We start from the raw sequence: 13,493 nt of genomic DNA, 5'->3' as shown, positions 1-13,493 counted from the left end.
TTTTTTTAATTAAAAAAATTTTTTATTAACTTTTTGGCTGCATTGGGTCTTTGTTGTGGTGCACTGGCTTATCATTGCGGTGGCTTCTCGTTGCAGAGCACCTGCTCTAGGCGCTTGGGCTTTAGTAGTTGCAGCACACGGGCTCAGTAGTTGCAGCACACGGGCTCAGTAGTTGTGGTGCACAGGCTTAGTTGCTCCTAGGCATGTGGGATCTTCCCAGACCAGGGCTCAAACCCATGTCCCCTGCATTGGCAGGTGGATTCTTAACCACTGCACCATCAGGGAAGTCCCAGTCACCCACAGTTTTAATACTTGATTCTAACTACAAGCTCTTTGGTACACACTTTACTGCTGATCTTGTTGAAAAGGCAGCGTTGTTTTAGAGTTGAGGACAGAGGAAGGAAGACAGGGAGGAACAGCTGGGAGACTTGGGACTGGCTGTTGACAAATGTGTTTGAAGAATGAAGATGACTGAACCTGATTTAGGGAGCAGGATAGTGGATGAGAGGAGATATGGGCAAGACATTGCAGGCAAAGGAGGTGCAACTTCTTATTTACTTTTAAGTCTTTCCATCTATCATTATTATTCATTATGAAATGTTTTTGAAGGGAAACTGTTATGTTTACAAACCTTAGGATGATTCTGCCACCTTTAAAAATAATTTCTAGGATTTTGGCTTAAATTGGTTTTCAAATTTATTTTCAGACAGCTCTGCTTGTGTATCCATTAATTCTTTAACTTTGGACTCTACTGTTGCAAGAATTCCCAAGCAAATTAATCAAAAGTCAGTGTTGCAAATACTGGTTTGTGTATTGATGAGTATTGTGCAGCCTATACTTTAATTTTAACCCACTTAAAGAAATAATTTTGTTAGGTTTCTAAGAAATTGCTTTTCTATTATAAATGTATTTTCAGACAGTGCTGACCACTTTACCTTTATAGCTGTGTTCTCTCCTTTTTTGATTGTCTTCTTCAAAAAGAAAAGCAAAACCCAGACACAAAGAAATGGCTACCTTTCTGGTTGGATGTCCCTGGGGGTAAAAAAGTAGTTAATTGATAACTAACTCTGTGCCAGGCATTATTTGACCATCACAGAAATCCTGGAGTAGGTATTGTTATTATGTCTGTTTTACAGATGAGGAAACGGATGATTGGAGAGTTTAACTTGCCTAAAGCTAAACACTTTTGGTGCTGTCAGAGGTGGATCTCAAATCTTCCTCCTTTTTGCTGTTAGTCACCAGCATTGCAAAGAGGATTAAGGTGTAAATTTGTTCTTCTTCTCTCCCTCCCTTCCTTCATTTTTTTCTCCCTCACTCCCTTTCCCTCTCTTTCTTTTCTCTCTGTATTTTTTTTCTCAGTCTCCCCTTTCAATCTTTACACACAAATAGTTTCTTTATGCCAGGCACAAATGCTCCATAATTAATTCAATTCTCCTATCAACTCTGTGGAGTAGAAACCATGATCATCAATGTCATACAGAGAAGAAAGCTGAGGCAGAAAGGGGTTAAGTAACTTGTCCAAGGTCAAACATCTTGTCAGTGTCATTTTAACACTAGAATATGAAATAAACAGGTGAGTTATATTTTCTAGAATATTAATCTCATTAATGTAAGCCACAAAACAGGCACGACTGTTCCTTTCCCCGATAAAGTGGAAATGCCATAGCTGACAGATTAGCATGGTTTATGAAGGCAGAAAGGACGAGACTGGAAGCATTGTACCAGCCCCGGAGGCAGCGTCTGGCGTCAAAGGGTCTGCTGTGTCCCGGAAACCCAACAAGACTTCTGTTGAGCAGAAGAGCGGGCCACGCAGCCGGGGGAAAACGAGGTTGAAGTCATCAGGGGCAGAGCCTTAAACGCCAAGCTGGGGATCGCTCTCGGTAGAACCAGGGCCCCTGGGCCTGGCAGCTGGACCGAGGTCTCCCGGGAGGTGGACTCCGGGACGAGGACCTTCAAAGAGGAGGCGGGGCTGCTTGCGAAGGGTCAAAACTGTAGTGGGAGAGCCCGGAAGGACCGTGCGGGGGTGGAGCTTGCGAAGCTGGAGTGACAGGGAGAGGAGGGATTGTGCAGGGGTGGAGTTTGCTGAGGAACAGGCCTAGTGGAGGGGCGGTCTCTTGGTGGGCGGGGGCTCCAGGAGGGGCGGAGCCCTAGGAGGGGGCGGGCAGGGTCCTACCGTGTCACAGCGTCAGCTCTGGAGGGACGGGCCTGAAGGGGCGGAGCCCGCAGGGGGCGCGACCCTGCCTGACCACCTCTGCGAATCCAGTCTTGCTGGTCGCGCGCAGCTCGCAGCCCGCCACCCTGCTCCGTGCCACCAGCATGTCTTTCGTCCCAGTGGCCGAGGATTCCGACTTCCCCATCCACAACCTACCCTACGGCGTCTTCTCCACCAAAGGCAACGTGAGCTGCAGTGTTCGGCTTCCGGGCGCGGGGAGGGAGGGCTTCCCCTCCGCCCGGGACCCCCACGCCACCTTCCTGCTCCGCCCCTGGCCTCAGCCCAGCCCTGCCACCTCCGCCAGCACCCGACGGAGCAGGACATCGGGCCCGTCGTTTCCCTGCTAGACGCCTCTCGCGAAGACCGCCGGTGTCATTTGGGGCCTAACGAGCGGTGCCTCGCATTCTCCTCCCTGGGGAGTGCGATGGGAGGTGGGGTGGAGGCAAGGGCCTTTTTTCTTTGGAGGGGCCGATCATGGAGAGTACTTGTGGGTTCAGATCCCTCCTGGTAACTTTCTAGATGTGCAAGTTATTGAAATTCTCAGCCTCAGTTTCTGCAGGTTTGTGTGAGAATTAAACGCAAAATGAAACGGTACATATGAGTCTCCCTTTCGGGTAGGCAGAGCAAGTTCTCTTATTATTACAGAGGAGTTGAAACACAATCATACTGCCTACTCCGAAGTCATTTGGCTTTGTTGTCTCCCCCCAAGGCACCACGTTGTAACCGGTTGTTTTCTCCCAGGTTAGCCTCTAACCCTAGAACTCGGGAAATATTAACTGACCCGGTATTTTCAGTAGCTCGGAGGGATGAGCGCCTTTGCTGGCAGTAGAGGCCTGGGATCTAAGAGGTTACGTTTCTTTACTTCCAGCTGGCCTTCTTTCAGCTCCCTGGGCTCCCTGGCATTCCCTTGCTGATCAGAAGAAGCCCTTTTGGGCAGAGAAATGAAATTTCACTTAGTAAGTGTAGTCTGATTGGCAGAAAGAAATCTTTGAAAACTGGGGGTTTATCAACAAATATATAAGAAGGTCCCTGGGTGGGGAAAGCAGATTCCCCTGGATTTATTCATGGTATTTTGGGCTTAGCTTTCTGCTCCCAACTTTAAAGGTAAACTCCTGATTCATAGAAGCCCAGAATCTGCTTGTGCCCAAGTGTTCGGGAACTGTTTGCTAAATGGAGTTCCTGTCAGTTAGCCCCTTCCTGGAAACTGGGTTCCCTGCCCCCATGGCAAAAAATGCCTAGGTCTAGAAGATTCAACATGTGGTTTCACAACTGCCTGGCCTGGCCAGTTGTTGCAAGGATGCAAAAAGGTAACACTCAGTCCCCTGGAGGGCTGCAAATACAAATAAGAGGCATGTTAAACCTTAACCTGCGTTAGCCAAGTGCACTCTGCTGGCGAGCCCTCCCCTGCACTCCTCTGACACTTTGTCCTCAGCTGTGTGTCCTCAACCTTTACTCCACAAATCCATTAGGCAGAAGCCTTTGGGGGGGGGGGGGGGTGCTCTGACTTGCTCTCCCAGAAGATTCTGGAATGAATGCCCCTTAGGGTATGGCTAGTGGCTTTCAGACTCCATGCCCCAGCTGTTCCACATTAGAATGTGCAAGGACAGCCACTAGGGAGGCTCACTGCCCTCTGAAAGGAGTGCTGGGGGTTGGGAGTGGGCCCCCTGGGCATTGCAGAAGGCTGAGGGCCTTCAAGTGGAACAGGCTGTGTCTGAAGCTATGGCTGCAGGCACTGGACATTCCAAAGGTGGTGGCTGCCTCTCCAGGCTGACCTAGTCGCCCACGCACAGCCTCCCTCTCCTCCATGCCAGTGGCCAGCCGTGCATAATTTGGGTGGAACAATAGTGAATTAATCCGGCTTTCATTTTAGTCATTCTTTTATTCAGTGAATGCTTATGAACCTCAACCCTGGGCCAGATTCTGGGCTGGGAGTTGGGGATCAAAGGCACACGGGACACCCTCCCTCCATCGTGGGTTGCTCATGGACTAGTAGAGCAGACCCTGGCTCTCTCTGTGAAGACAGGGACCGTGGCTTCTGAGAAACAGACGCTGCAGTAATCTGGAGCTGACGGCCAAGGTGCTCAAGTCCCCATGGTTCCGGCCCTGCCTCTGCCTCCAGACCCTCTGCTCTCTCTAGCCACACTGGCTGCCTTTCAGTTTCTGAAACATTCTTTTTTTTTTTTTAAAAAAATATTTATTTATTTACTTTGGCTGCGCTGGGTCTTAGTTGCAGCACTGGGGATCTTTTAGTTTGCAGCAAACTCTTAGTTGCAGCGTGTGGAATCTAGTTCCTCAACCAGGGATCGAACCCAGGCCCCCTGCATTGGAGGCGCAGAGTCTTAACTGCTGGACCACCACGGAAGTCCCAGTTTCTGGAACTTTCTAAGAGCAGTTTCCTGCCTCAGGACCTTCACACGTATTGCTCTTTCTATCTGGAATACTCTTTTTTTCCTACTCTGTGTATGCCTGATTTCTCACTCTTCTGGGCCCAGCTTAAATGTCACCTCCTCAGAGAGAGCTGTCCCCTAAGCACCCTCACTGAACTCCAGCCACAGTTATCGTCTGTCACCTCACCGTGTGCTTCCTTTTGCTTCTGGAGGGTGGGAACCATGTCTCTCCTCGATCGTCAGTGCTTCTGCAGCCTTCGTATACTGCTGGGCTGAAGGAGATGCTCCATAAATTGTTTTGTCTGAGTGAATGTCTGCCCTGTGTCTGGTCTGGTGATAAGAGATTTACAGATGTTAATTAATTGAATTCTCACTACAAACTTGCTGTTGTGCTACTGTCCCCATTTTATAGATGAGGAAACTGAGGCTCAGAGAGGCTAAGAGTCCTGCTCCAGGTCTCACAGCCAGTAAGAGGCAGATTTGGGGTTGCACCCCACAGCTGTGAGCTCCCAAACCCCATGCTTTTCCCTCTGTCAAGCTGGGAGGTGGGTAAAGATCTCCTTTGGACAACATGCTGTCGGATATGACCAAATGTTATAAAGCGGAGGCAATGCACACGCATTCTCTTAAAGTTAGACTTAGGATATCTCTTACTAATTTGTCTCCCTCAGGTTATACATGGGAACCTGAGGCCCTCAGAGGACCAAGGACTTGTCCAAAATGATAAGATGGTGAATGACAGAGTAGGCAGGACCCCAGGGATCGGGAGTCTAACACTGAAGAAAATAACTCCCAACAGTTAAAGTAGAGGGACTCACTGTCTCAGGTCCTCACGTCTAGGTCTAGAAGATTCAACATGTGGTTTCACAATTGCCAGGGTTTGGAACACAAGGGCAGCTTCTCGCCATTGCTTGCAGCCGAAGAGGCAGGCAGCCACTCTTGTGATTAGGTCTCTGATGTTGCTCAGTGGCCTCGGCTCCTTCCTGCAGCTTGGTGTGGGGGCCAGGGTCAGAGAAGTGGCCCAGGAGTCTGCCTGCATATCCCTTAAGTGGGCAGCCGCTGGGGTCCAGGTGGCCCAGCTCATTGCCCAGGGAGATGAGGCCCAGGGAGCTGGGAATGAGGACCAGCCTCTCCAGGCAGCTTCCTCACAGGCAGGGTCTGCCCGGGGCCTCAGGGCCAGGTGAGGGTGTGGCTCCAGTCTACCCCTGTGCACGGAGGGATAGCCATCTTCTCTCAGCCCCCTGAAATGAGCAGCCACTGGAGATAAGGCCAGCCAGTAGCCCCACCTCTAAACTCCCTGGAACTGAAAAGGCAAAGCTGGTGGTTCAGGAGAGCTGGAAGCTCAGCTCAGGACAGAGCTTTAGGAGGTCGAGTCTGCAGACGTGCTCTCAAGTTCCTTGTTGATGAGCAAATTTCAGGGCCATGTGGACAAAGGTCAGGCTTTGCCAAATATTTGCGACGTTATCACACTCAGGGCTGAAGCTGGGATTTGATGGTGCAGAAAGGAACTTTTCCTGCCTGCTCTGAGCAGTCTGGTTTCATGCTCCCCGGTGACCCGAGCTCTGCTCTGTTTGAGCCATAACAGAGCTCATTAGTCCAAGCCCCTGGCCCTCAGCACTGTGCCTGGGACACGCTCTGCTGTGCAGAGGAATTGCCCCCAAGGGAAGGCCTAGGTTAAACCTGAGAAATAATCCAGTTGCCCGGTGAGGTGGTGAGCTTTTCATCATCAGAGGCATTTAAGCAACACCTGAGGAGCTTTGCTGGGGACTTTGCCTGGATGAGGGGCTTGGACTAGGCCTCTTTCAACTTACCCACTCCAAGGGGTGTTTGATTTATTTTCCATTGAGGAAACACAGATTCTTTTCCCTTCTTGTCCTAGAGGCAGACATGGCACCAGGTTCTTCCCGGACAGAGATCACAGGGTCAATTTCAGCCCTCTGAGAGGCAAAGGGAGCTGGGGTACGGTGCTAAGGATCCAGTTCCTCAGTCCCTCTCCACAGAGGGCCATGTAAAGACAAGAGCCAGGGGCTCGTAAACAGACAGACTTGCTGGGTAAGTGAGCCAAGCCCAGCTGAGGCTTTGCCCAGTGCTGACCATGCCACCTTCCTCCCAGCCAAGACCAAGGATCGGCGTGGCGATTGGTGACCAGATCCTAGACCTCAGTGTCATTAAGCACCTCTTCACTGGGCCTGTCCTCTCCCAACACCAGGATGTCTTTGATGAGGTAGGACATTGTGACATGGCTTGTCCTGGATCTCAGTGGCCTTTGTTGCAAATGCCACTAAGAAAATGCCCTTTGCCTTCCGTTTCTGAGAGAGGTAGTGCCTTGAGGGCTCAGAGGTTTTACTCGGGTAAGGTTGGGGGGTGTCTGTGAGACAGACAGGCTGGCAGGAGGTAGCCTTGGGACAGCGCAGGGTGGGTTCCTGGGTGAGAAGAGTGTCAGTCCCGGGCTTCCCTAGTGGCGCAGTGGTTGAGGGTCCGCCTGCCGATGCAGGGGACGCGGGTTCGTGCCCCGGTCCGGGACGATCCCACATGCCACGGAGCAGCTGGGCCCGTGATCCATGGCCGCTGAGCCTGCGCGTCCGGAAAAAAGAGTGTCAGTTCCTCCGCAGTCCTAGGCCCTCCCCAGTTGTCTCTGAGATGATGCTCTCCAATAACTGGTTCATTTCCTCATTTTAAGCTGGTTGAGTCTCTGCTTGTTCCAGGCCGGTGCTGGGCCCTCCGAGGGAGGGAGCCATGGGCCCTGCCCTCCAGGTTTGATTCCAGCCTGGGAAGAATGGACAGCTTGCCCCAAGTGCCCTCTGTGTTGCCACCACTTTAGGAGACAGCCTGAAGGATACGTACACGAGTGATGGACGTGAATTTACTTCCCTGTAAACGGTCCAGTGCTTTGGTGTGCATCCTCCCTCCCGTTCCACGGAAGGAAGATGATATATATTGAGGACCTCCTATGTGTCAGGAGTTTTACACACATCTCTTGTTCAATTCTCATGACGACCCTCTGGCGTAGGAATGGAATCCTCATTAGATGGATGAGGGTCTAATCTGAAATGGGACACGATTCTCCCAGGTCACATGGCTGCAAGGACTGGAGCTGGGGTTGGAACTCTGGCCTTGAGAATCCACAAGTGCTTTTTCTGCTACACTTCACTGGCTCAGAAACCTCTTCTTAACTTATGTGAAGGGGATTGGTGTAGACTGCAGTACCCCTGCAGACCGGAGGCCCCCACTGGAGGAACGCGGCCATCTTCACTGCAGGCGGGGGCCAAGCTTAACCAGGCAGCTGTCCCAGATAGGAGCTCCCAGGCTTTGCCAATTGCAAGTCCATGAGGGGATGAAGCCCCATCAGGAAAGATGACACATCTCCCCAGCTCGATGAACAGATGACAGAACTGAGAACCAAAGTCCTGAGAGTTGGAATGAACTGGGATAAGTGACAGGGGACCCAGAAAGCTGGCCAGGCTCTCTCCTGTCAGTAGGAGGGGTAGTACAAGGGGCTTTCCCACGTGTGATCTTCTTTCTTCCTGTGCATCTTGGTCCTAGCCAGCTCTCAACAGCTTCATGGGCCTGGGTCAGGCTGCCTGGAAGGAGGCAAGAGGATTGTTGCAGAACCTGCTGTCCGCCAGCCAGGCCAGGCTCAGAGATGACACAGAGCTTCGGAAGCGGTGAGGAGCCCGTGGACCGTGGTGGGTGGGGAGGAGGGGACCTGGCTTGTCGGAAGAGGACGGTGTGGTCGTCAGGGACGTTCTGAGTCACGGGTTGGCTGCCTTGGCTTCATCCAGCCCGGACCTGGGCTGCATTTTGGTGAGAGGGCTCTGGGCCGCCTGGGATTCCCTCTCTGCCTGGACTGGGGTGTCCAGGCCATGCCTGGCCCACCGGCCCACTCCCTTGCTCACTCAGCCATTCCTCTTCAGCATCATTTGTGTCCTTGTCTGGTTTCCAAACAAGGGGTAATATAGCCCATTGCCTAGAGTGGAACCTAGAAGCGGGGGAGAGGCAACTTGTCTTTAGTGGGTGGATGCCCATCCTGGGGTGGCCCCAGGCCAGTCTGGAAGTGCTCGCTGGAGATTGTGAGCAGGACTTGGGCCATGATCTAGGCTGAGCTTGTGAATGACCAAAGCTCGACCTTGAAGCCCCTTGTTCTCTGTTTCAGTGCATTCACCTCCCAGGCTTCTGCCACAATGCATCTTCCGGCCACCATAGGTGAGTCCAGTCCCTTTACCAGGATGCACACGGAGCAGCCGGCTGCTCGGGGCAGGCACAGCTGGAGCAAAGGCCTGGCGAGCGGAGCCCGCGGGTGGGAGGGGGGTCTGCCACTCTTTTGCAAATTCCATTGTCTGTTTCAGGAAGTCTGGGCTCCTTGTTTCTTTTTCGTTTCTCAACTGGGAGTTCTCAAAACGAATTTTTAGTGAGGCGAATTTGTGTTGCATGTCTGGCGTGCTCTCCTGGCCCCTTCCGCCCACCCCTCCTTGTTCTCCCGCTCCGACCCTGCCTGGGAACTGGCCCTTCTCCGACCTGCGGAATCCAGGTCACTGACGGCATCTCCCGACCTTTCCCCCGCAGGCGACTACACGGACTTCTATTCCTCTCGGCACCACGCCACCAATGTCGGAGTCATGTTCAGGGGCACAGAGAACCCGTTGATGCCCAATTGGTATGTTCTGGACCAGTGTGTGGCTAAGTTCCAAGTCTGTCTTTACGTGCCCGGCAGCGTGTTGTCCCAGGAGCTGCCAAGTCCTCTCAGGTTAAGGAAACCCGGGAGGAAAGCTAACAATGACCATGATGTCACCACTTCTGGAAACAGTGGCCTCAGACTCTGGTCCTCCTCTCCCTTCAGCCCTGGACCTGCTATGGGATCATGGGGACTTCCCTTAAGCTCTTTGATCTAGAGAACACGGGTTGGAATTAGATCCTGACTCACTAACATCCTTCCGGATCCTTTTGTTTGTAAGCTGTGAATTACGGTTCTATTGGCAAGTCTTCCATGCCAGCATTCTCCATACTTAGACTCTTCCGAAGAATGAGAATCCTCAAGTGTGCCCAGTGCTGTGTTTTCTCAAAGAGTGATCAGCTCTAAACGGGGGCTGCATTTATTTATTTGATCCTCATAGGGGTTCTTTGGGGTCACCAAGGCTATGACTGACACCCCCATTTCACAGGAAGGGAAACAGACTTAGAGAAGGAGCAACTTGCCTGAGGACAAACAGGGCCAAAGGCTGTCTCCTAACACCCAAGTCAAGGCCATTGCCAGAGCCTAGAACGCAGAGCCAAGATCCTTGCCCTTTGCTGTGTGTTGTCCTCTAGATGTGACGGTTATTCAGAGCACAGTGGCAGGCACACGCCCCAGGCCGAGTGCCCTGGGCCACACACAGTTACTGTGGTGGGCAGAGACTTTCCCCTCTTTTAGTGGGTGTTTCAGATAAGCTGTGCCAGAAGGGGCTGCGTCTGTCAGAACCAAGAGGAAGAAGGGGGAAGAGAGTGGGTTACGACCCAGAGAAGTTAAGCAACCAGGCCAAGGTTGCAGAACAAGGCCAGGGTGCATCTAGGACTGCAGGAGGCCAATGAGTCACGACTCTGGCCCTGTGCATGGTCCAGGCCAAGTGGGGGAGTCCCAGCCCGTTTCCTTCTGCAGGGTAAGAGCAAACGGGCTTTCTCTCTCAATGTTTGATGCAAAGTAGTTGGCGGCTGTGCCTTTTTTACTTTATGCATATATCCTTTATTATAAAGGTAATATATGCTTGTTGTGATTAACCGAAACAGAAAATACATAAAGTACATAAAGTAAAAATTTCAAATGTGCATACCATTGGACACACAGTCTTACTTTCATGCATCTATCCTACAGAAATAATGTTTGAATTCAAGGGCAAAGATGTTTACCAGCAATCTTTCTAAGGACCCAAAGCTGGAAGCAATCTGAATGGTTATTGGTGGAGGACTAGTTGAAAAATCATGGTCTTTTCACAATATGAAATGTTTTGTAGCTGTCGAAAGAAAGATTTAGGATCAAAAGTCATGTGCATGATATACATATATATTTTTTTAAATAGATTTTATTTATTTATTTATTTTTGGCTGCGTTGGGTCTTTGTTGCTGCGTGCGGGCTTTCTCTAGTTGCGGAGAGCGGGGGCTACTCTTCGTTGCGGTGCGTGGGCTTCTCATTGCGGGGCTTCTCTTGTTGCAGAGCACGGGCTCTAGGCACGCAGGCTTCAGTAGCTGTGGCATGCGGTCTCTAGAGCACAGGCTCAGTAGTTGTGGCTCGCGGTCTCTAGAGCACAGGCTCAGTAGTTGTAGCTCGTGGGCTTAGTTGCTCTGCTGCTTGTGGGATCTTCCCGGACCAGGGCTGAAACCCATGTCCCCTGCATTGGCAGGTGGATTCTTAACCACTGCGCCACCAGGGAAGCCCCACTTTCATGATATATGAAGTGAAGGTATTGTGTAAAGTGAGTTCTCATTTTTATAAAAAGACAAAGAAAAATATATGTACATTCATACTGTAGTAGTTTCTTGTGGTGGCTATAACCAATTACCACAAACTCGGTAGCTTAAAGCAACACAGATATATTCTCTCACAGTTCTGGAAGTCAGAAGTTTGAAATCAGCTTCACTAGGCCAAAGATAAGGTGTGGGCAAGGCTGGTTCCTCTGGGAGGCTCTAGGGGAAGAATCCATTTCCTTGTCTTTTTCAGCTTCCAGAGGCTGCCCACGTTCCTTGGCTTGGGACCCCTGCCTCAGATAACTCCACCCTCTTGGTTCTGTTACCCACCAGGGTTCTTGGCCTTCCCCAAGCAATAGAAATTGACTAGAGGCCAGACAAGAAATTCAGGCAAGGCTTTATTGTGCCCCTGCTGCAGTCGTGGGGGAGCGAGAACAAACAACAGGTTCCCTTGATTGCTCACTCCCCGAGGGGGGGCAAGCTTGTTCCTTATATGGGGTGAGGGTCGGGGTGTGTCCAGGGGTCAGGCCAGGGGGGTGGCTTAGGTGTTTTGCCCACCCCGTAGGTGGTGGTGTGTGCAGGGGGCATGCGCAGCCCCCTGCTTTTGCTCCCGACACCCTGTTTTTGCCCCAGGCTCTTCAAAAGTGGCAGTTGGGATTTTTTCGGTCTCTTTGTATCTTTTGGGTCCAGAATTTGCCCCAACTGTGTATGCACATGCACGCATTTATCTTTAGTCCCATACAGTTTCTTAGTATTTTGTTGCTCATGGAGAGGTGTGTCCATGTGCAAGGATTGCGGCACTGCAGCAAAGGGTCCCAGGTCCCATCCTGTCTCAGTTCCATCTGCAATTGTCCTAATTCCTTCTTTGACCTTCTTGCCTCCCCTTTGTAAGGACCCTTATGATTACGTTTCAGGACCACCTGGATGATTCAGCATAATCTCTACCGTCTCAAGATTATTGACTTAATCACATCTGCAAGTCTCCTTTGCTATAGAAAGTAACATCTGTAGGTTCCAGGGAATAGGACCTGAATATCTTTTTTGTTTTATGGGCCGTGCCTCATGACTTATGGGAGCTTAGTTCCCCGACCAGGTATCAAACCCACTCCCCCTGCATTGGAAGCATGGAGTCTTAACCACTGGACCATGAGGGACGTCCCAGGACCTTGGTATCTTTTGAGAGGCTATTATTGAGCCACACACACACACACGCACACTCATACATGTACACACACATATACCTACACACATACCTACACATATACACACACTCGTACATACACATACACACACACATGCACACTCATACATGTACACACACATATACCTACACACATACCTACACATATACACACACTCGTACATACACCTACACACACACACATGCACACATTTGCAGAGACTACTATGAGCATAGAGAAAAGTCCAGAATAATAGATTCCAGACCAACTTTACTTCCTTCAGGGGAGTGGCTGGATGGGGAGAGCTGACTAACTTCTGTGCTGTTTGAATCATTACATGGAATGTAATTGCACACAGTTGTATTTTATAACTTAAGCCAATAAGGGGAGCAAAGGGGGAGAAGAGGGAAACCCCCAACCCACTCCCCAGAGGCCATTACTCTGAATGGTGGCTGGCCCATCGCCTTCACCTCTCCAGGTTACGGGTGCGCACACACACGCGCACACACACACACACACACACACGGACACGCACGGCCACATACACGTTTCATTTCTTTAGTTAACAAAACGAGACCATGCTGACTGACATTTGCGTTTTTCACTTTAATATGTCATTGACATTGCTCCGTGTAAATAAACTTAAATCTACCTCAGTCTTTACGAAAATAGATTTTTTTTGATTAGGTAGTATAAGGCAAATGCATGGTAAATTGCCGTTTATCTAACAAGATGCGAAAAATACTAGACAGTGGTAAAAGTGTATAGAAATATCAAGGGACAGTAAATTCCAGGTGGTGGCCCCTTCTGGGGTGGGGTCAGGAGGGGTGGGAAGCAGAGGGAAGGGGCCGGGAGGGCTACCAAGGGGGTGTTATTTTTATTTTTTGGTGTTTCTGGCCACGTGGCACACGGGATCTTAGTTCCCAGACCAGGGGTCTAACCCATGCCCCCTGCAGCGGAAGCGCGGAGTCTTAGCCACTGAACCGCCAGGGAGGTCCTTATGAAGGGGGCGTTTTTAATTGGCTTAGACAGCCTGTTGGTGCTGTGTGGTTATTTGTCTTATTATATCTTTTTGTATATCATAAATATTGCAAAATACATATTCAAACATTTAAAAAACTAAAAGCTACAAAAAATCATCAATGCATGTACATAGTCCGGAATTCCAAAGGAATGTATGGGTAAACAGTGGGAAAAAAGCAAGATTCTGCCACCCTGTCCTTCATCCTCCTTCCTTTCTCTGAAGGCAAAACCTTTATCAGCTGCTTAGAGATTCT

The 13,493-nt window shown here is 50.5% G+C and overlaps 1 protein-coding gene across 8 annotated transcripts in view; it reads left to right on the top strand.

Moving 5' to 3' along the window:
• Positions 1–2,257: 2,257 nt before the first annotated feature.
• FAH (fumarylacetoacetate hydrolase) overlaps positions 2,258–13,493 on the top strand; it is a 38,622-nt gene continuing 27,386 nt past the window's right edge. For 3 of the 8 annotated variants that reach the window (XM_033852240.2, XM_033852236.2, XM_033852237.2), the window contains exons 1-5: positions 2,264–2,397; positions 6,713–6,823; positions 8,143–8,264; positions 8,753–8,802; positions 9,163–9,253. In XM_033852240.2, coding sequence (XP_033708131.1) covers positions 2,317–2,397; positions 6,713–6,823; positions 8,143–8,264; positions 8,753–8,802; positions 9,163–9,253 — 455 coding nt within the window. In that variant the 5' untranslated portion in view covers positions 2,264–2,316. The other 5 variants (XM_073801468.1, XM_033852238.2, XM_073801469.1 and 2 more) reach the window with 5 other exon arrangements.

This window comes from Tursiops truncatus, chromosome 2 (assembly GCF_011762595.2).
Source record: "Tursiops truncatus isolate mTurTru1 chromosome 2, mTurTru1.mat.Y, whole genome shotgun sequence".
In the NCBI taxonomy this organism is placed as follows: domain Eukaryota; kingdom Metazoa; phylum Chordata; class Mammalia; order Artiodactyla; family Delphinidae; genus Tursiops; species Tursiops truncatus.
Note: the sequence above shows the minus strand (reverse complement) of the source record. Positions and strands in the feature narration are given on the sequence as shown.